The 21,489-nt window shown below is 39.6% G+C and overlaps 1 protein-coding gene across 2 annotated transcripts in view; it reads left to right on the top strand.

The window, feature by feature from the left end:
• Nucleotides 1–21,489, top strand: part of shisal1 (shisa like 1) — a 48,556-nt gene that overhangs the window by 4,915 nt on the left and 22,152 nt on the right. For both annotated transcript variants that reach the window (XM_004069503.4, XM_011475910.3), the window contains exon 2: nucleotides 19,572–19,772. In XM_004069503.4, the coding sequence (XP_004069551.1) occupies nucleotides 19,706–19,772 (67 nt within the window). In that variant the 5' untranslated portion in view covers nucleotides 19,572–19,705. The remainder of the gene's footprint in view (nucleotides 1–19,571; nucleotides 19,773–21,489) is intronic.

Genomic DNA, 21,489 nt, shown 5'->3' with positions numbered 1-21,489 from the left:
TGACTGTGATGCCTCTCTGCCATATCAAATGCTAGTGAAAAGATGATTATCTGCTAGAAGCTTTTGCAAGAACACTCTTCACTCAGCAACTGTAAGTACTCACTTTTCGTCATCGAAACCATTAGAGGCCATAGGAAAGCCAGCAGTCCCATTATTCTGTCAGTGCTAATATCAGCCGCGTACTCTATGTGGTGACTTCATACGACTTCCCTTTAGGTTTCTTGTGTCACACGCCGCTCTCAACAGTCATCAAGTCAAAACTTTGTGCTCTACTCTAAGAAATAAGAGGCTCCACAAATGTTTTATGTTAATAGCTGTATATCAGAGTACAATACTTCCACCATCTTCATCTACACTGTCTAGAATTGTTTCATATTTGTACGTCTTCTTGAGAAGTGGGGTCTGGAATCGTGGAGGCATTTTTCTTTTTTTTTCCATCCAGCAGCAGAAAGCAGAAGCTGAAAGATAATCAAGTGACGGACAAATCAGATGAAGGTTCACTCAGTGGCCCCCTTTTGATGCAGTGTTTGCTCTGTGTGTTTGCATGTCTTTATCTCTGGTGGACAGACACAGAAACAAAAACAAAAGAGCCCCTCTGAGTATTAACCTCAACGAAGCACTAAACTGAAATAGCCTTCGCTGGGGAACAAACCCATATTTGGGGAAATGAAGGATTTTAAATATGTACTTGTGGCAAAATATTGCTGAAAGCTGCATTTAACAGACAAAAACCAGGAGTCTTTACTCCCAGAATGGATTGCAACAGTTGTTCCTATAGACCATAATAATAACGCATAATATTCAGCAACCAGCAGTCTAAGGTTACGAGAATGCTGCTAAAAAAGTTACTCAAATTCAAATTTATCATTATATTTAGAAAATATCATTTTTAGTGACAGTTTGTTTTTAAATTTGTATTCATCTGTTGCACCTTAAAAGTCGGATGAAGCTAACTTTGGCATTTGATTTTTTAGTTTCCCCTTTGATGGTTATGGGTTAAGGGAAAATTTACATCACATTTTAATGGTTCGTCCAAAAAATCTAGAGGACAAATAGAATTTAAATCAGCTGCAGACATTTTACAGAGGATGAAGATAAACTTGACCCTCAAAAGTTAAGAGAAACTGAAAGCTACAAAAAGAAATCCACTTCAGTCTCGTACAGGCCGGTCCGTGAAAATACTGTCTTGCATTAAACTGTGGTCTGAATAAGTTTAAGATGAGATGACTCATTCTGGTTCATCTTATCAATTTTACAGTGTACTGAATGCTTGGAGGGATCAATTCTGGAGTCTTATTTTGTCAAAGATCTGCTAATATTGCATCAGATAGTTTATACGCTGTTAAAACCTTTGTAAATATTTTCATTTAAGAGTACAGTCATAACTGCTAAAAGTTATATTAGCTGGTAGTGTTAAGTTTGGTCTGATAAAATTATTTTGGCCTTTAATATTATTATCATGGAAGCTGAATTTTATTAGAACATAACAGGAACGTGTTTTGTTGCATTCAGACACCTTTAAAAAATAACATCTGTAGATGAATTCTTTGTTTTTCACGACTTTTTTCCCTCATGTTACATCATGTCTGCTTCAGCAGATAATCACAATAGCAGTCATTCAAAAGTGCAGCTATATCAGCTTTCCGATAAGAACACAACTCTGATTGATTGAGTGGAAAGGTGCATGAATGAATGAACTAAGAGGTTTAAGAGTAGGAGTAGCTCTGACTCACTGACAGCTGTGATATGATGGGAGTAATGGAGGAAGGTTAAACATCGAGTCGGGAACTGCCTGTTGATTACAGACTCAGAGGTGCAGAAAAGCCTCAATCGTGCATCACCTTGGTTCAGGCCAGCGATATACAGTAAAAGCTTTTATCACCAGATATGATGAGTCCACTGGGATAAGAGTGTAAATGCATGCATTGACATGGGACACAATCTAAGTTTACAAAGGTTCATGTCAATTTGGCTTTAAAATAAGCCAAAAATGATCTTTCCTTTTACAATGGCATGAAGTGAACTAATAAATAACTAATGAAATGAGTTATATTTATTATTTTAAAAGAACCAATTTGTTTTATTTGTATCTGTAATCTGTAAACAGATTAATATTGGCTTCCATAAACTCATTAAGTAAAGTAAACATTACAAGCATTACAAGAAAGATAAATCCACCTCCAAACTTGATGTTTGACAAATTTCATTTTTTGGTTTTCTTTTAAAATATGTTATTAGTTACCATCCATCCGTGTATTTTGCAAAGCCACTTCATCTCTTCAGGATAACTGAGTTTTAGGGATAGTTCATCAGATAGCCATACACCCTTACATTCACAACTAAACAATTTAGGTGTGTAACTGACATACAAGAGAAAAACCCATGCATACATGAGGAGAACATGCAAACTCCACACAGAAAGGTCCCAGCTGGGATTTGAACCAGGGCCATCGTGTTGCGAGGCGACAGTAACCACTACACCACCCTGCAGCCCAACGGCATCACCACCTGTAAGAGCATGGACCTTAGATTATCCTTAAAAATATTTCCCAATGCACTTACCACACGCAGAACAATGGCATGTTCCATTTTGATGACGTCCCTTAAGGTGGCCGCGCGAGCCTCAAGGGAACCACAAGACATCTGCACTCCTCTTAGGATGCAGCTGTTCTTGTCTTCGACCCTCTACGGGCTCAGACAACCCAAAAACCCACACCAGCTGTACAGGTCAACACGCCGTGCGGGTGCATGTGACCAAGGCCTACCTTAGTGATCAATGTTTTTGCCCTAAGAGGCAAATTATAACATAAAATCAAATCTTTAGAGGTACCAATTCCACACTAAGATTAAATATTGGCTCCTCTTTTTGACAAGTGCTGAGCCTGCATTCCTTGTGTTTTCACTGTTGGCGGACTTCCTGATTAAAACAGTGTTGTGTTTACGAAGAAAAAATAATCTGTGTGTGGAAGGCTGATAGATCAGATTATAGTAGAAATAATTTACAGCTGAATCTCAAAAAACTTAGCATCAGTGTGTCGGTGTGATATCTTGTCCTCATTTGTCACCTCGCTAAACGAGATAATGAAGCCTCACTGTAATTCGTGAGTCTTTATAGGCTCAAATGAATTATTTTCATTCATCATGAACAGAAGGGTACACCATGTTTTTTTGTCTGCTAAAATTAAGTAAGTAGGCACTATGACCACATCCATGTTTCATTGGTGAACAGCAGTTAACTTTGCTTTTTTGGGCTAAAAGGAAAAATGTCATCCCACAGTCTCAAACTGGTTCAAAACAGCCTGTTGGCAGAAACATGAGAGCTCTTAGCACACATTTATAATATTAGAGTTGAACTCGCTGGCATTCTAGGGAGCATTTCAGGACATAAGAGTTCGTACTCATAGAGAACCTGCCAAATTGAGGTGCGTTCACTAACAGTGGGTCAAAACCAGGACAGCTTCAATAATAAGATGCAATCCCACTGTGATCGCCGGTCAACCCAAACTTCCAGCTATAATTGCTGGAAATGGTTTTCTTGGCGTTTTTTAAGATTTTGCCAACAGGCTGCATCAGCTGGCTGCCAAACCCCCATTAGCATTTGGATGAGGAGCTGCTCAGCATGTGGACCGTCTGCCCTCCGTGACCTCTGAGACCCGGACGAGAGCGAGCGTCCTTTCTCTTTAGCATTGCATCTTCCCTGGTTATTCAGGGGTCTAATCACAAGAGGTTTGGTCCCATTGGTCATGAAGATTTTTGTTTTTTCCATGGTTACCTTTTAGAATAAACACATTTAGCTATGAATTAAGAATTTACAGATTCCTTTTTTAACATTTTTAACATGCATTGAATTACATTTTTGAGAAACATTTTTTATATAATCTCATTTAAAGTCGAACATGTGGCCAACAATTTAAAATCTATTCTTCAGCTAAAAATCTAAATCTGCTTATAGAATATTACTTTGAATGCTTTGTTTCCTGTTGCAGCAATATCTCTGCAAATGCTGTTGTAGGTTTAGCAGGATTTTCCATTTGTGTCTAACATTTATCTCATATTCTGTACATGTAGATGGTCCGAAAAAGCAATAAATCTTTACCATTCCTTGCCAGAGAGAATACAAATAGAGCAAAGATGATTGTGTTCTGTAATTTAAAGCCCGCTGCCTTGGAAAAAAAAAAAGTTCTTTAGTAAAAATAAGAGGAAGTTCTGTTTCAGAAATACAAAAGACACTGCAGTAACTCGAAAATGTATCTCACATCCGTGCGTTGAATTACAAGCTTGTTTAAAAATCCAGTTGAGATTAAGAGGTCTTTGTGCTCTGTGTAAATCAAAACTATATGACAACAACAAAGCACATCAGTTTGGTCATACGCTGCTCAGTGGTGCATTTATTGTCTTTTTCCTTTCTTAAATTCCCACAGGAGAATGTTTATGCATGTAAATCTCACATAAGATGAGATGATGATGGGGAGCATTTCCAAAAAAGAGCCAAATGAGTCTAGAGGGGGGTGTTAAAGCATATCCAATAAACAGTGCTGCCTCTCTGGAATATAATGCATGTCTGTCTGCATCACAGACGCCGAGAGTCCACGGGTATTCCTCACTAATCCCAGAGCCAACATAAGCCTTATTCTTTCTGTGTGACTCACAGTCCCTCCATCAAATACCTGAATATGAGTGCCAAAGCCCCAGCTAGCTGACAAAAGAAGCGCCCTTCAGCCTGCAGGCAGCTCAGAACCCTGATGGAGATGCAGGTTCTGAATATCCACCCTTGAGAGCTCCCTGTGGTGTTGGAAGTGACCAGACTACATCTTTGGAACTTCTCCGATGCCTCCTGTTGAAAACCCTGAAAGTGAAGAGGATTGTGAACTCAAGATCAAATGAGTTTTGCTCCTCTATCTGTCTGTGTGACACACGTAATACCTTAGTTACAACTGCCTTTACGGGTGGTTACAGACTGTCTGTGGGTGAAACCCTGGCATGCAGGAGCCTCTCATGAAATGTTAAGATCACAGACTGTTCGGTGAGCCAGTAGAGTTCAAATGTTCATGCACAGTTTTTCTACAGGAACAGGTGGTAGCAAGATGGTAGCAAACACTTAACGCGTAAGGGTGAAGTAGGCGAGACACAAGCGCGTCCTACAAAATTTTCCTTTTTTTAAAGCGCCCAAACTCTCCACACTGCGCAAGGGACCGGTGAGAGGTGTTTAAGTGATAAGTCCTTGCTCCTTGCAGGCCCCATGCACCCAGCCTTGCTGTGAGGAATTAAGAAATTAGACAACCAGAGTGAAATTTGCTCCTTGCACGCTTGTTGTGCAATCCTTGCTTTCAGCCTGGCTGTTAGAAATTAGTAATTTAGACAATCTGAGTGCAGTTTGTATGGTAATCCTTCCGGGGTTATATAGACACCTAGGTTTCATCTGGACACCCCGTCCGTGTAGCATTTAAACGCGTGGGGCAAAGCAACTAGAGACAGAAATTATGGAAGTCCTGCACCTAGCAGTTCTTCCCGGAGTAGTTCATTCAAACTTTATATTTTTGCTGACTGATTTTACACGCCTGTATTAGCATCAGGCTCGACACTTTTTTCTCGCTTTTTTGATCCGGTGCAGGCATGCTGCAAGGCGGTTACTGGCAAGAAGACGTCTAAGAAGACACGCCGCTCAGTGTTTATGACATATATATTGTCAGGAAAACAGTGAGAAGCAATGTGTGTCACGTTAAAAGTTGTTTTGTGGAGCCTCAGTCATCCGATCACATTTCAGTGAGTTGCTGTGTCTCATCATTGTGGCGTTATGGATTTATTTGAAGAGAACTCTGTTAAGGAAGTACACAGTAGCTTTTAGGGTGATGTCACATAATGAGACAGAAAAGCATGTAAGAGGTGTTTTCAGCTGTGTTAAACTAAAGATTGTTACAAGTAAGGAGTGTGACCTTTTTTTTCTGTTTGATAACACAACAATCGTTGATTTACATCTGCTGCTACATTCTGACTGTGTTTAGATCATGTGAACACCGGTTATGGTGGCTGTTTTGGTTCAGTTGTTCTGCTCCGTGGACAGATTGTATTCAGACTGAGGAATCTCAGAGCGAACCGAAGCTCAGTCCGACTGGAAACGAACCGAGACCACCTCAAAGGATGAGTCAGAGAACGGTTCCTGGGTCCCCTTGGGTGTATTCAGACTGAAAAATAGTTCCAGATTATTGGGGGAGACATAGTCTGTTTCACTTTAATCAAACCAAATGTGTCCCGTCTGAATACACCCAATAGTCTCTGTAAAAAAAGTTTACCTTGCACATTAATTGTAGAAAAGATTTATGGATCACCTACAAAAACCTATTTTTTACATAGTTTTTTAAAATTTGATTTAACGTTGTTTCTAACAGAGGAATTAAAAAATTCTGACTTCAGTTTGGAGATAACATCAGTATGACATCAGGTTTTCTCAATGCCCTTATGAGACCGGTTATAGGACAAGAACGTTTCAAAGGTTCACCAGAATCTAGCTGGCTCTGGCCTCACATGGAAGTAAAAGGCACAGAAGGACCACTGTATTGTAACTAACTACCTTCCTTATATTAGAGGCACAGAAGCCAAAATGTGTTCAAACTTTGAGACTAAGCCGTGCCGGAACATTTTGTTCTCCCAGAGCACTAAATTTATTTGCTCTCACATTTGGCATTGTCTCGTTGTTACTGTGAATTTTCTCTGCTTTGGCTTGTTTAACTTCTGATAAAGTGTTCATTTTACTACAGATTCAGGACTATTGCATGCACTTAAGGTAAAGTACTAAATGCAGGGGCAGAAAAATATCATTTAAAGCATGTTTTTATAATTTATTAGAACAGTATTATGTGTCTGTTGCAGTTGACAGTAGGATATTTAGTGTTTTATATATTTATTAAGTTTTCAGTTTTAAAACATAATACAAACAAATTCAAAACCCAGTCCCCCACCCCCTGCTGCTGTCAGTGACATATACACCAATATCAATTTTAGTAAAGAAAATATAAGGAAATAAAATGGTCCAAGTTATAAACAGAGAGAAACATGAATATATAAAATCAGTCACAGTATAGGTGAAATAGCATATATATAAAAAAACAACAAGTAAAGTGCAAATATATCTACACACACGTAAAGAAAAGAAAGAAAGAAAAGAGAGAAAAAAAGGGGCATCATTCTCTCACACTTGTAGATGGTAGACTAAAAAAGTTGAGAAATAGTCTCCATACCTTATAAAATTTATGCTCTGATCGTCTCACAGTAAATCTTATTGTTTCTATTTTAAGATGGTAAAGCACATCTTGAATCCAATGTGATAAAGTGGGTGGGGCAGCATCCTTCCACTTAAGAAGAATGAGGTGTCGAGTTGGTAAAGTAGAGACAGTACGATATTTAAAAATAAAGGAAGAAATTGTGCTTGATAGCTGTTGTAATATATGGAATATATGTGTCTTATTTAGTCAGTGGGCAGTTTAAGAGATAGAAACAATTGTGTTTCATTGCTAATAAAATGGCACATTTGGCATCAGGAGTGTGCGCCTCTTCTATACTGCATCACACGGAACACAGACCTTTGTAGAGCTGCACCATCTCAGATGAGCTTCCAAGAATTTGCATCCCCCAGCTGACTTTGGGACCTTGATTGCATAATGAATTCAACATTATTACTCCAGTAGCTGTCTCATTAGCCGCCTCTCCCAATCTACATGCATGTATTTATTGCCATGGAAGAAGTACTGATGAAAGAGTGGCCTCCTGTCACATCCTTATTTGGTCGGGAGTTAACCTTAGGTTTGATGCTGATCTTTTAGGTGTTCATGTGTGTCATGAGGATGTTCAGATTTCATTTTACCCTCACTTGCACATCTGAAAAATTAGTGGCTGAATAAACTTGAAATAAGGCTAGAGATATGAAGCGAGCTAAACTGAGAAAAGCTCTGATCTGTTAGAATCTGCTCACAGGGGAGGTTTCATTTCCAGTGGTTAAGGATTTTACAGTTTCTAGAAATATGAAGTCTTCTAACAAGACTAATAGATATATAGATAGCGACACGCTGATTGGAGCTTATCCCAGCTTTTCACCAGTTTATCACAAAAAGATATGTGTCACAAGAACAGGCAGACGGCTGGTTCCAAATGCAGCAGGTTTATTAGCTCAGCTAAAAATCCACAAAGCTAAATCAGGGTCAAGCAGGCTGGGGTCAATAACGAGCATGTGAGCATCAGAAACGAGTGTAATCTGGATCCTGGCGGCAGGCAAACAGAGTCAGAGACAAAACAGGGTCAGGAAATCAGAAGATCAGGATATAAAGCTCACTAATGCAGACAGAGTGGAACAAATAATACTTTCCACTGAGTGAGGCTCAGTGCAGTGCTTAAGTATGCTGTGGTTGATGGAGTGAATAAGAGTCAGGTATGTGGCATCCAGAAACTGTGCGCTGGGGTTGCTGGGAGATGAAGTGCACTTAAAACTCTGGAGATGGTTCCCGCCGGTGACCAGAGGGGGAGACAGAGCTCTGACTTCTGACAATATGAGAGCACCGTCAGTAATAACCTAGAAAAAAAACATTGCTACTACACTCTTCTACTACCTTCTTAATCTAGATTACTAATATGTTAAAGATGTAAAAGACCAGATGGTTTTCAGCAGATGAGAACAGTGTGCCTACAGGTTTGATACCAATTTCTCTGTCTTGGCTAAACCGACAAACCAGGACCAAGTCAGGGACAAAAACAGGAATAGACCCCACTTACAGAAAAGTAGCTGAGCTGCCTATTAGCTGAGCTTATTTTTCTGCCAAACAGAGCCAACTCTAAAGAAAAAAAAAGCTCTATGGCAACCCTGCTGTGCTTATTCTCCCTCCTCTTTCATATCGGCTGAATTAGTCTCATGTACAGTACCTTGCAAGTGCTAATTACATTGTGTTAAATTCTTCTGCCTGTCTGCCTTGACGTAGACGTCTCCCTGGCGACATTGGTTCACTAGAGCAAAACATGTTGTTGCTGCTGCCTCCGGGATTTATTTAGAACATTAGATCTGGCAAATGTATACAAACCAAATAAGAACTTCTGTTCATTCATCAGTCACGTTTATGTGGGACGCAGCAGCTGTGCAGCCATGGTGTTACAGAACAGACGTATGATATGTGATTACCAGTAATCTTTTTGTTGCTATGAAGAAGTGATTAAAAACACTGGACAGATGCTTATGACGGAACCTGTTCCTCATGCATTCTTTAGATGCTTCTGTCCCTGTAAGTTGACCATTAATCCCAAAAACATTTAAAATTTCTCAAGACGCACATACTTAAGTCACATGGCCAGATACTGTCCTCTTATATATTCAGATGATCATTTAGGCATCTCAGCTTCCTGTTCACAAATGTATCTAAAAAAAAGCGAGTGATTTACAGATGCATTTAAAACATTACTAGTGATATCAAACAAGATTATTTCACTCATGATGTGCTTTTACACCCAAATAAACATCAACGACCCACATTTAGCGCATTCTTTAACACGTGTCAGATGCCCGGTACTGTAGGTCCGTAACTAATCTCCTGAGATGTAACCAGCAACACCTAAAACACGGTCTTTGAAATACCATGACTCTGCGAACATTCACGTGATTAATCAGCTGATTCTGATGCGGAGGACAGCGGCCTTTCATGGATGTTCAACACGTCACTAACGTAAAGTCAGCCAATTTATGTTGATAGCGTGACCACTTCACTGCTGCGCAATGTTGCATATCAGCACAAGACTGCTTTCCTCTGCTTCAAAATCCACTGAAATTACGTTAATGGTGTAAACGGTAGAAGGGTTACGGTAGTCGAAAGAATGTGTACATTGGAGCTAAAGCCTTGGTGTAAAAGAGATAATCAATGGATGTGAGTAAGTCAGTCTCATCATTTAGTTAAAGTTTTTAGCTCATTTACAACTAATGGAGAGATGCTATGTTTTAGCTGAGGAGCTCCTCAGTCCACTAAGGCCTATACAGTGAGCAAAATTGTAGAAATGATAAAGTTCCAGAACGTTCATTCGTAAAAAAACAAACAATGGGAAATAAATATTAATAAATAAAAACAAACATATAATGGAGCATCCTGTCCAGGCTCTACTTTATATTCACTCAAAGAATTACAATTCGTAGCCAATGTCGCTAATTGACAGATGGATAGAAATGTTTTGCAATTAGAAGCACTTTAAAAACTTTAAATATGAGCAGGCGCTTTTATTCAGTACATTTAATAGAATATGTGTTATTATTAAACTCAGACTGGCTCCCCCTTGTCTGCTATGTTTAACAGTCATGAGTCATTGTCGGGTGAGAGCAGAGTACACCATGGACAGGTCTATCTTACGTACACACAAAGACGCTCCTGAAACACAACTTAAACTTGTGAAATTTGTCTTTAGACTGTGGGAATGAACTGGATAAATGCCATGCATGATGGGAAATTGTTTTTGGAATTTGAACCAAAGCCTTCTAGCCACGAGTAGACAGTGGTGTGCAACAAACACACCACCATGCAGTGCAAAACTTGTTATTTTACTTTATTTGAACAATCATCCTTGTGAATTATTTCAAACAATACCCTTCTTGGCATTATGGGTGACACGGCTCATGTATTCAATGAGCTTTCATGACACCTCATGTATCCTCTGATTTTTAGCTAGTATTGCTTTATGAGGAGCCAACATTTTAAGGAACATTTTAAGATGTTTTATATTTCTGTCACTAAGAATAAGCTCCAGTTGCGTAATTTCTCTTTCTTAGCCAATAAAGGCTTTTACACCAAAGCTCCTGACATGGGCTAATGTGTTATTACATCGCTAAAGAGCCTTTGAGTGTAGCTCTAATGTCGTCAAGAGTGAATGAAACCCATTTTATTATGATGGCAGTCAAAGGGGCTATTAATTAGCCACAGTACTCATTGGCGTAGATCAGTATTTGAAAGCAGGCCCATAAACCCAGTCTAGGTTAGTTAATTCTCACTCATCTCTCTGTGTGGAGTGAGTCGTGTGGAGTGAGAAGCAGTTTGTAAACTGCTTCTCTGAGCACTTAGGAGCTTGTGGGTTTTTAGGTGATTGATAATGCTTATTAACATGGATTAAGGGCAGCACTGGGGAGTGTATCTGTGTGCTCTCGGAAAACGTACTAACACTTGGGGTGCATAAATACGAGACTAATATCTTCCACTGAAAAAAGGAAGTCTCCGATATTAAAAAATGGACGTCCTGAGCATTTTTTCCAAAACAAAAGCGGCTAAAAGACAAATATGTAATGTTGAGTTAGTGTCTTTACCAATTTAAAAACAGCTGGATTTATGACATCAGGCCAGAATGAATTAAAGAGGATACAAACTCATTTACGCGTTGAATGCTCCTCTGTAAATGTTTTACCAAAAATAAAACAAGGGCGTTCCCGACACACTCTCCATTTATTTCCCTGTCTGATCCGCAAATAGCCTGAAATATTCCATGGCACTCTCCCTCATCAAATCCCAGACAGATTTAGGTCTCATGTGGCATTGGGATAAAACGTGTGGCGCTGGTTCCACACTGGCTGTTTTAATGGTCACTTGTAAACATGGACACATAAAAAGGCTCCTTTTTTTTTTTTTTTTTTAGCTCACAGCGTTCCTTACATTTTCCTCGGAGAGTCACAACATGGTTTAATGTATATTTTTGTTTAGTCTGAGACTTAAAGATCAAGTAGCAGGACCCTCCGTCTGTGCATGTCTGTTTGTGTGTTCTATTTTCAGTCCCAGGATGCTTTGCAATGTGTACTATGCTGTTTGCCTGTCCACCCATGGGGTGGGAATGAGAACAGCAGAATGGAAGGCCACTACAAATGAAAGGATCAAAAATATGTATTTCAAATATTTTAATTATTGTTATTAACAACAGTTCTTTTAGCTGATATGCTATTTCTTATTCTTCAAGAAGCTTGTACTGATAATTTCTTAACCCCTTGACACCTGAATTTATTTCCAATTATGAAAAAAAAAGGTTTTGTATTCAAGTAAATTCTATATAAAGAAACACCTTCAGCCAATTTATTCAAACATTACGCAGTTTTCAATGCCAGTTTGTGACACAACAAAATGCTTTTGAACGCACTAGAACAGCGTTTTGGACGTGCGTTTTTTTTTTGATACCTGGTTTGTACATGAGAAAACGTTGCTTTTAATAAGTTAGGTGCTACTTTCAAAACGTGCATAAAAAGCTTTGTTTTTGTTGGCCAAAACGGCCTTCTTCATGCTGCTTTTCTTGGCGATTTAGGATTCGTTTTGCTTGCCATACTCAGGTGGAGCACTGCGCCGTGGTTCACGTGCTGTTTTCAATGGAATGAAGCCATATTCATTTTTAGAAAAGATCAAAAGAACAATAACAAACAGAAATCACATCTATCCCACCACAATATTTCTAAAATGACTATACATATTCGGTGGAAGAGCAGTTTCTAAAGAGTGTTGAACGGCATTTAGATATTACGCCGCATTGCTTGTAGCTTGCAATCGTGCCAAACCCAAATCGTCAAATATCTTTAAAAGATATTAATCGTAAGTGCTCTGCTGCTTCATGGTAGTGGGATAAGTAATCATAAAGTATTTACATATTTTTGTCTTTGCAAAACTAAGGGCATGTTTGTCGGCCAAAAAGGTTCCTAGGTATATATTACAATAAATCGACCAGGATTGGAGAAATATAGATGGTATTTTGGTGCATTTTGAGCTAAACCAATTTGAGGCAAGAACACCTCTGTCTGCATCAAGTGGTATTTGTCAATGTTGACGCAAAAATTGGAGTGGCAAGTGGGAAGGGACAAAGCTTTTTGCTGGGGTGGCAGCTAGCTGCCCCCCCTTGCAACCCTTTAGCTCCGCCCCTGCTCTGCTGTGTATTTACAGTACATGCTTTATAGCTTCCCCCATCCGTCTCATTTCACAAACCTTGCAAACATTCACCTCTTTTATGCAAACAAGTACAGCTCTGCAAACCTTGCCCTTTTATAGGCTTTGCAGCACTAATGTAACTTCATGTGCAAATGAAGGGAAGCAGCAATAATATGCACAAAAGAAGATTACAGCATGTGGAGACTTTAAAAGTGGGAAATCCTGGCTGTACTTCACATATTGTCATCTGGTACTGCAGTAAAGCTGTAAAATAGTAGAAAATATATAAAATTCCACTCTAATAAGCCTACCGGGACCTTGGCTGCTTGGCTCTTTGAAGAGGGAACAGCTTTTTTGATCAAAGATGTGTTAAAAGACTACAGCAGACACAGCCTACTGAGCTACATAAACCTATTCACTCTATACAATCCATGCCAATGCGTTAATTTGGTCACGTGCAACAATCATACAAGTGTCTTTGTCTGCAGAGAAAAACACCCACCCAAAAGGAAGAAGAATGTTGACAGACAGTGGGATTCTCCCTGATGTTTTCACAGTTTCTGTTTCCTCCAACCCATTTTAATAATCCACTGAGGCTCAATGGAGAATGTGCAGTTGATGTCACATCTGGGTTTGTTTAGATACCATATTGTATTCCCACTTCCCACTCTGCAGCTCCCTTTGTTTGCATGAAACCAGAATTTAAACTGGAGGATGGTGTTTTCATAAATTCTCTAAATTAAATTTCAGTACATTACTTCTCCTCATGACTAAATCCTCATGGATCTGTCTTGTCACTTAAAAACATAGGGCTTTTTATAAAAATTTAAACTCCTCAATTGCACTAAATATAACCTAATAAAGATCATATATTCTGGTACTGAGAAGTTTTAAAAATTAAAAAAATGTCTGACACGTAGTATGTAAAGAAGTGGCAGAGTAATTTGCATGTTTTAGCCAAGCTAAACGTAATGAGTTTCTCTCTATTTGCATCGTACCCATAGAGGCGTCCCAGGCTCACACCCCATTCATGGTGAAAACCCCCTTGCCAGTTGTTTTACCATCGTCTTTAAGCTACCCTACATGCATAACAAACTAAAAATGTATTTAAAAATATCTTATACTATATCCATCCATCCATTTTTTTAAACCTTACCTAATCCCCTTGGGGTCACATGGTTGCTGAAACCTAATCCAGCCATGGTCAGGCGTGTACAACCTTGGATGGGTTGCCAGTCCATACAGGGCATCACAGAGACAGATGACCTACGTCCACACTGGCCTGAGCAAACTGCGTTCAAGCAAGCACTTTCTATTAAAAGTCTATGTAAACAAGCATATATGTGTGTCTCGGGCCTCTGCTTTCAAAAGTCTTGGAAAGGTACACGTGTTTTTAAGACTAATTTCATGTTTTACGTAAAGAACGCATGCCCATTGAACGCGCGTTGCAGGTTTAACAGGTTAAACTTTGACCTATCGGGGACTCGGATTTGGGAGTAATGCATGGATGCCGTCTTCTTTTAATTCAAAGACGTTCCAACCATTTAAAAATTGATCATGGAGGAGAAATTACTAATTACTTTTAAACCCTTACCCCTCCCTCTCTAACATCCCGCTCTCTGCTTCCCTCCTCTTATTTTCCATTCTGGCTTTCAGCTCTTATCTGTTTGCTCAGCTGTTGGAGAAGGCAAGTAATAAAAAGAAAAAAAAAATTACTAATTGCGTTTTGTGCCCAGCTGGAGTCATGTGACACCAAGTCTTTCATAGATCGGAATAGAGCTGTTTATAGCTGTCTAGCCTCTTCCAACTGTGAGTACATGCGCTAGTATCAGGTAGCGACAGTCCACTTTAAACACTGTATCCTAAACGTGCATTCAAGAACACACTTTTAGCATGTTTTTAAACATGCATCACATGACCTGTGCAAACGTAGCATCCCATTATTTAGAGATGCCTATCTTTTGATTGTGGGAGGAACCTGGAGTGCCTGGAAAAACCCCACACATGCTCCACAAGAACATGCAAACTCCACACAGAAAGGTCCCAGCTGGGATTTAAACCAGGGCCTTCTAGGTGTGATGCGAAAGTGCAAACTGCTATCAGCAACTACTGAATGGCTGTTTGATATGTAAATAGAATGTGAATTTGGTTAAATGTAGGCCAATTTAGACTGACTAAGCAGGTTTCATCAGAACCCTCCAATATGCCCATAGCTACAGGTAAAACTGGTTGTTTACCGGTTAGGTTAACAGGGAGAAGCTAATTGCTCAGAAGCTAAGCTATCCTTCCTACTCTCTTTCCCAAGTTTTCCACCTTTCCTTTCCTCTTATTTCTTTGTCTCTGTGCCACAAGTCATTCGGGCATGTTTATAAGGTTATCTGGTCATGTAATTGGCCCCTCCTCCCTGACAGAGCCAGCAGCAACATAATTAAGTTAAAGGTCATTTTTTCCTCAATTTGTGGCACCCCCTGTAGGCCACGGTGTCCTTAGCATTTGCTTATATTGCCTAATGGATCAGCCGGCTCTGGTTTACACTTATATTTATTGTAATACAGTCTGTGGGGATGAGGGGGGTGCATTAAAACAAGTCTCCTTGTCTGTAAACAAAGCTCCCAAACTCTACTCAGTATTAATATGCTAACAGAATCTCACCTTTCCAAATATGACTACCAGTGACGACAATGATGTACTGTAGGTACGTTACTAATTCAGATTCACAGCTTTATTTTAGTCAGAGCTGAAAATACACCACCCTAACTTCCAGGCACAACACTAATAATAAATCTACTTGTGTAATTGCAGCCTTTAGCTGCTTTATGATCAATCTCTCAAATTTGTGATATATTTTATTTCCAAACGCATGTAGTGTTCCAATCAGCCTGCCCAGTTGTTCTTTTCAGGAAAGGCACTCCCTAACTATATTGTTCCTATGATTTAATTTGGGGGAGGCCATGATGCAGAGCCGTTGACCTCTGATTAGACGATTGCAGGATCGGCTGCTCATTTATCGAAGTGTCGTCGGGCAAGACACCGAACCCCACACTGGTGACCATAGGATGGAGCTAATGTTTAGTCGTAAAGTCGCTCGCAGTGTGTGAATGTGTGTGTGCATGGGTGAATGAGACTGTGACTGTAAAGCGATTTGGACCTACTATAAGAAGGTAGTAAGGCGCTACATGAGTATACGTCATTTTCCATTGAATAGTGGAAGTGTTTTAATGTACATTTTGGGGAACTATGTTTCATTAGCTGTTTTCTTTACAGTTTTGGGCATCTTTAATGGATCAAAGTCTTAACCCCCATCTATGTTAGTGTTACTGACTAATTATTGATGAAGTAACCTCTGTCTGGACTCATTATTCAATGTTTACCTTACACTAATAGGCATCTTCTGCTAAAAGACACTCAGCTGGAGAAATCTATAATAAAAGTAAATACATACAGTGGGGGTATAGTGACTCATTTCAGGCTCTCATGAAACAAGGATTTTGTCCTTGTTTGGTATTAAGAAGAGCTGCTGAATCTTGATAACGTTCCTTCGCTCCAAGACAATCTATGCCTATATTTTATTGTTTCTTTCTCTGTTTTGTACAGTATGGGAACATGAAGAAATTCAATATTGAACAAACCAGAGAAGTAGTTCTAGTCTTCAGAGGGTCACACTCTAACCATAAATTTACATGAAAGGAAGAGCACTTAAAAATTCTACTCACAGTGGATTTCCTTCTGCATCACAATTGGCACTGAAGATTTGGCAAACAAAGCTGCAAATTGTTCATGAAAAAAAATAGAGGTGGTGATGCAACATTAAACTGGAGATAATCCTCTATTACGCTGTTTTTCATCACAAGGAAGCATTACAGCCGGCCCTCTGCACTCTTGTTGATGCTTTTCTTAAGTGGTTTCTTATCTGTCAGCTGCCAGTGGCTTCTCAATAATTCAGAAGCCAAGTTTTGCATCAGTTTGCAGGCAGCTCGTGGTGAGATGATGTCAAAATCTGATCTAAATGTAAATACATTTTATAATAAATATACAGTTAAATAAGCACAAATTAATTTTACAGTTAAGGCACATTCCCTCTAGGTAAAATACAGTTACGTAGTTGCAGAAGAGGCCGCGTTCATGCCATCGTGAGGTGCTCTTACATTAGTGTTGTGAAACTGTAGCTACATGCAAATGCTTTGTTGACATACTTTGAAATAAATTACAGTAGATTTCCGCCTCAGCAAATGCAGAGAGTGGAACTGTTTAGGTGAGTTCATTTGGCTGTTATCAAGGATTAAATTTGCCCTTAAAACAGAAACAAGCGTGTCTAAGCAAATTGTGTCCCCCCACCTCATTTATCTCACTTATCATCAGCGGAAGGATGACAATGACTGAATGGTAGCTCTGCAGTGTTACTGTGGAGGAATTATTCATGAAATCCCACAGCGCATCATTTATTAGCAAAGCCCTCTTCTGCAGCTTTGCAATCAAAACTCCAGGCTCTGCTGAGGAAACAAATTCTCAACAGATCATTAAATGTTTAAAATAAAAACACAACTTTTGCTTAAAAGAATATACAGTAAGTGCAAAAGTAGCATTTTCTACATGTTCAATTTTAGTCCTGTAAGCTGTTTAGTTCTACTTTCCCTTTACTTGCACCTTAATTGGTTGAAGCTACAAATACAAAAGACTTTTCTATTTACTCGCACATTTGTTGTTTTAGTTAAATGAAATGCAACTGAGGGATTAAAAAAAAAATCCACGTAAAGAATTTACATAAATGTATTTACAGTTCATTGAGGAAAATAAGTATTTAATCCCCTAGTAACCATTAAGAGTTTTGGTTCACACAGACCAGATAGAATTCAAGACACCTATTTGAAATTCTCACCTGTAGAAAAGACACCTGTCCACAGAATCAGTCCATCAGTCAGACTCCAGACTCTCCTGTATGAGAAAGACTGAAGGGCTTTCAGTGAATTTAAGGGGTAAGATGTTAGACCTGCACAAAACTAGAATGGACTACAAAAACATCAGCAAGAATCTGGAGGAAAAAGGAACAATTGTTGGTGCAACATGACCATCAATCGACCTATACTGTAGGTCTGGGGCTACAGACAAGATCTCACTCGGTGGGGTATTAATGATCATGAGAACAGTAACAACTAACACATGGCATGTGTTAGTTGATGATCTCAAAGCAGGTGAGACCACAGTCAGCAAGAAAACCATTGGTAATAGTTTACACCGCAATGGTTTAACATCTTTTGGTGCTCACAAAGTAGCCTGCTTAAGAGGGGACACGTGAAGTTTGTCAATGAACACCTTCATGCTTTAGAGAGTGATTCAGAGAATTTTCTGGGGTCAAATCAGACCAAGCTTGAGGTCTTTGGCGTCAATTCAACCCGTCATGTTTGGAGGGAGAAGAGAATTGCTTCCTACGACCCCATAGACACCATTCCCACTGTCAAGCATGGAGGTGGAAACATCATGCTTTGGGGGTGTTTTCTGCACAGAGCTGCTTCAGTTTGTCAAGGGGAAGATGGACAGAGCCATGTGGCGTCAAATCCTGAGTGAGAACCTCCTTCCCTCCTTATGCCAGGAGTCTTAAAATGGGTCGTGAATGAGTCTTCCAACAGGATAATGATTCAAAACATATGGCCAAAGAAACCAAGGAATGGCTGAAGAAGGATATCAAGGTCATGAAGTGGCCCAGCAGTCTTTTAACCTAATTCTGATAGAAAACCTATGGAGTTACCATGAAATCTTAATGATTTAGAAGTCATGTGCAGAGAAGAGTGGACCAGAATTCCTTCTGAAACTGTGTGTGCAGAAACCTAATCATCAACTACACAATATGTCTGACATTTGTGGTTGCTAGTAAGGGTTCAAACACACATTTCCCTCAGTGAAATGCAAATAAAAGTATCTAAATTCTTTAAATATATATTTTTTTACTTTCCATCTGTCACTGCTTTAATGAAACTACCATTATAGGATGACAGTAATAAATTATGTAGGGGAAGCCTACATAATCATAGAGTTATCAAATACTTATTTCCCCCACAGTTTTTTGCATTGATGCAGAATTTTACTGTTTGTTATGTGTGTTGATAGAAAAAAAAAAATAAGTGCGCTAAATGGAACATATATTATTTAACCTTTTTTGTTTCAGCACTGATTTATTATTGGAAACTTAATTTGCCACACACTGATTTGTGTACCAGCCTGCAAATCAAGCATGCCAAATCAAGTTTTTGGGTCCTGGAAACTTCCTGGAATTCCAAGGACACCCACGAATGTCCATGCTGTCTTGCAGTGTGACTTTGGCAGCTTTGTCCTGTGGTCGTGGTGGTTGAGGGGTTGATCCATTGCCCAACTGAGGAGACAGATTTCATTGAGCAGTTAAGAACATTCTTCTAAGGGAGAGCAGGTTTTGCTTAGAAGTTTATTGGAAGTTTTAAACAAAAGAGCTTAGCTAAGATTGTGCATCCACATACACTGTTGTCAGAGTGCCTGTTTGAATTAAAACGAATCTCCCTTGATCCTCTTATGTAAGCCTTAGGACACATTTCGGGTGCTCACAGCCAGACAAGCTGTCCACACTGTTGGGTGAAACTTTCAGAAAACCAAATCAAATATCTTAATGTCTTTTTCTCCTGCCTATCTTGTTCCCATCAGGAGTCCAGTCTCCCAGCAGCAGCCATGTGACAGGAGCTGTCACCAAGCAGAGGATGCCCACATCCTGCTAAAGCAGCGCTGCCTTCCCCCTCCCCCTCCTGCTCCCTCCCTTCCTCCCACATGAGGACAAGAAGATGACTATCACCAACCGGCAGTCCTTCAATGTCCTGACGGTCATCTTCCTCCTGCTGTCCACTGCAGGTCTGTAAAGTTTAACGTCGACTTGCCCACCCGTCTCTCTGAAGTTCATACCTGCCTCATTAGAAGAGCCTTCACACCTTTTACCTGCGAATTTCTGGACTTCTTCATAAGTATAACCCAAAATATGCATCTCAGCTTTTCCCCGAGTGAGCCATTACTGCCAGTAACTAAACACAGGCAGCAACCCCCTTTTTGTATGAAGCTGGGGAAGTGTTGACATCTGATGGCCAGAAGTTGAGTCAGGGACACTGCACACCAAAGTTCAAATGTTTAAAGGAAAAAGAAAAATTACTTCTCCTTGGCAGGGAGTGCTCTGAACTGTAGGGTGCTCTACAAATGAGGCCAAGCAGTGCAAACGGTAAGAAGAGCACAATATAGCCCGGGAAGGAACAAAGAGAATGGCATCCTACACCGTCCAACACATAACAATTCAGGGAGAAGGAATCCACAAGGGACATACAGCGACTAAGTCTTGGAATGACAAAATAAGGCAGGATGGCAAGAGAGCGCTGCAGGCAGAATCAACACAACAGCTCAGCAGCCATGATACTCTCAAGTGGTGTCAATGCTAAAAACTGCCTTTGACACCCAGTCTTTAGCTGAAAGACAGCAATCTTTAACAGATGGATCAGAGCAGATAACAGCTTCAAAGAACACAGAACAGGGTCCTAAAATACATGTGATTTTTAGAACCAGTAATTAGTAATATCAAATTCAAATTATTTTTATTTATATCGCACCTTTCATGTAAAAAAACAGCTCACGGTACAGCACATAAAAACAAAAAAGAATGCAGAAAATACCAATCTCTATTCATGCAATAAAATAATTAAATAAGCCCCGCACAACAAAATACACAAAGCAAACACAAGTTAAAGAGAAATGACTAAAGAAAAAAGCTATAGAAGAGAGAACCCAGAAGGCAGCGCCTGCCCTGTCCTCCTGTCGACCGTGGTGTCAGCATGGACACAAACACTCCAGCTAGGGGTGAGAAGACACTCGTAAACAGTCTAACTTGGCTAAAAGACATTAACAAATAAATATGTTAAAATATCATAAAATATAAGTCAAAATTCTAGATTGAAAAAATATGTATGTGATGAAATATCATAAAATACAGTAAAAATTCTAAAAAAATAAAATGATAAATAGTAATAATTGATACTTTATTTATCCCACAATGCATTCTCTTCTCTCTTTTCTCTGCATTTGACCCATCCCCATGGGAGAGCGGTGAGCGGCAGCTGAGCTGTGCTTGGGAGGCAGTGGTGTTAAGGGTCTTGCCCAAGGATGTTAATTGCTCGCCATTGATGTGGTGATTGCCCCCAGTACCATTGTTTATTCCCCTCTATGAATAGAACCCTGGATTCCTGCATGGCAGCCCTTACCTTTCCAACCGAGCTACCCAGCCGCCATACAATGGTGTGATAAAACGTCATGAAACATAAGAGTAAAAAAAAAATCATTACTCAGACCGGGAGTAATGATGAGATCCAGAGTGTGACCTCTGTTGTGGGTGGGCACGTTCACATGCTGAACAAAATCCATAGCTGTTAAAATGTTCCCAAAATCACGGACATACATTTCTGAAGGATTGTCAACGTGTTAGTTAAAATCACCTGGAATCCATGCATACTTAAGAAAGCAGTTCAGAGAAATCAGATGTAAATGAATTATATTTAGGAAGTTTGTACACTATCAAACACAACATGACAGC

This window comes from Oryzias latipes, chromosome 6, assembly GCF_002234675.1.
Source record: "Oryzias latipes chromosome 6, ASM223467v1".
NCBI lineage: Eukaryota > Metazoa > Chordata > Actinopteri > Beloniformes > Adrianichthyidae > Oryzias > Oryzias latipes.
This window is presented reverse-complemented; position numbering and strand designations above follow the sequence as displayed.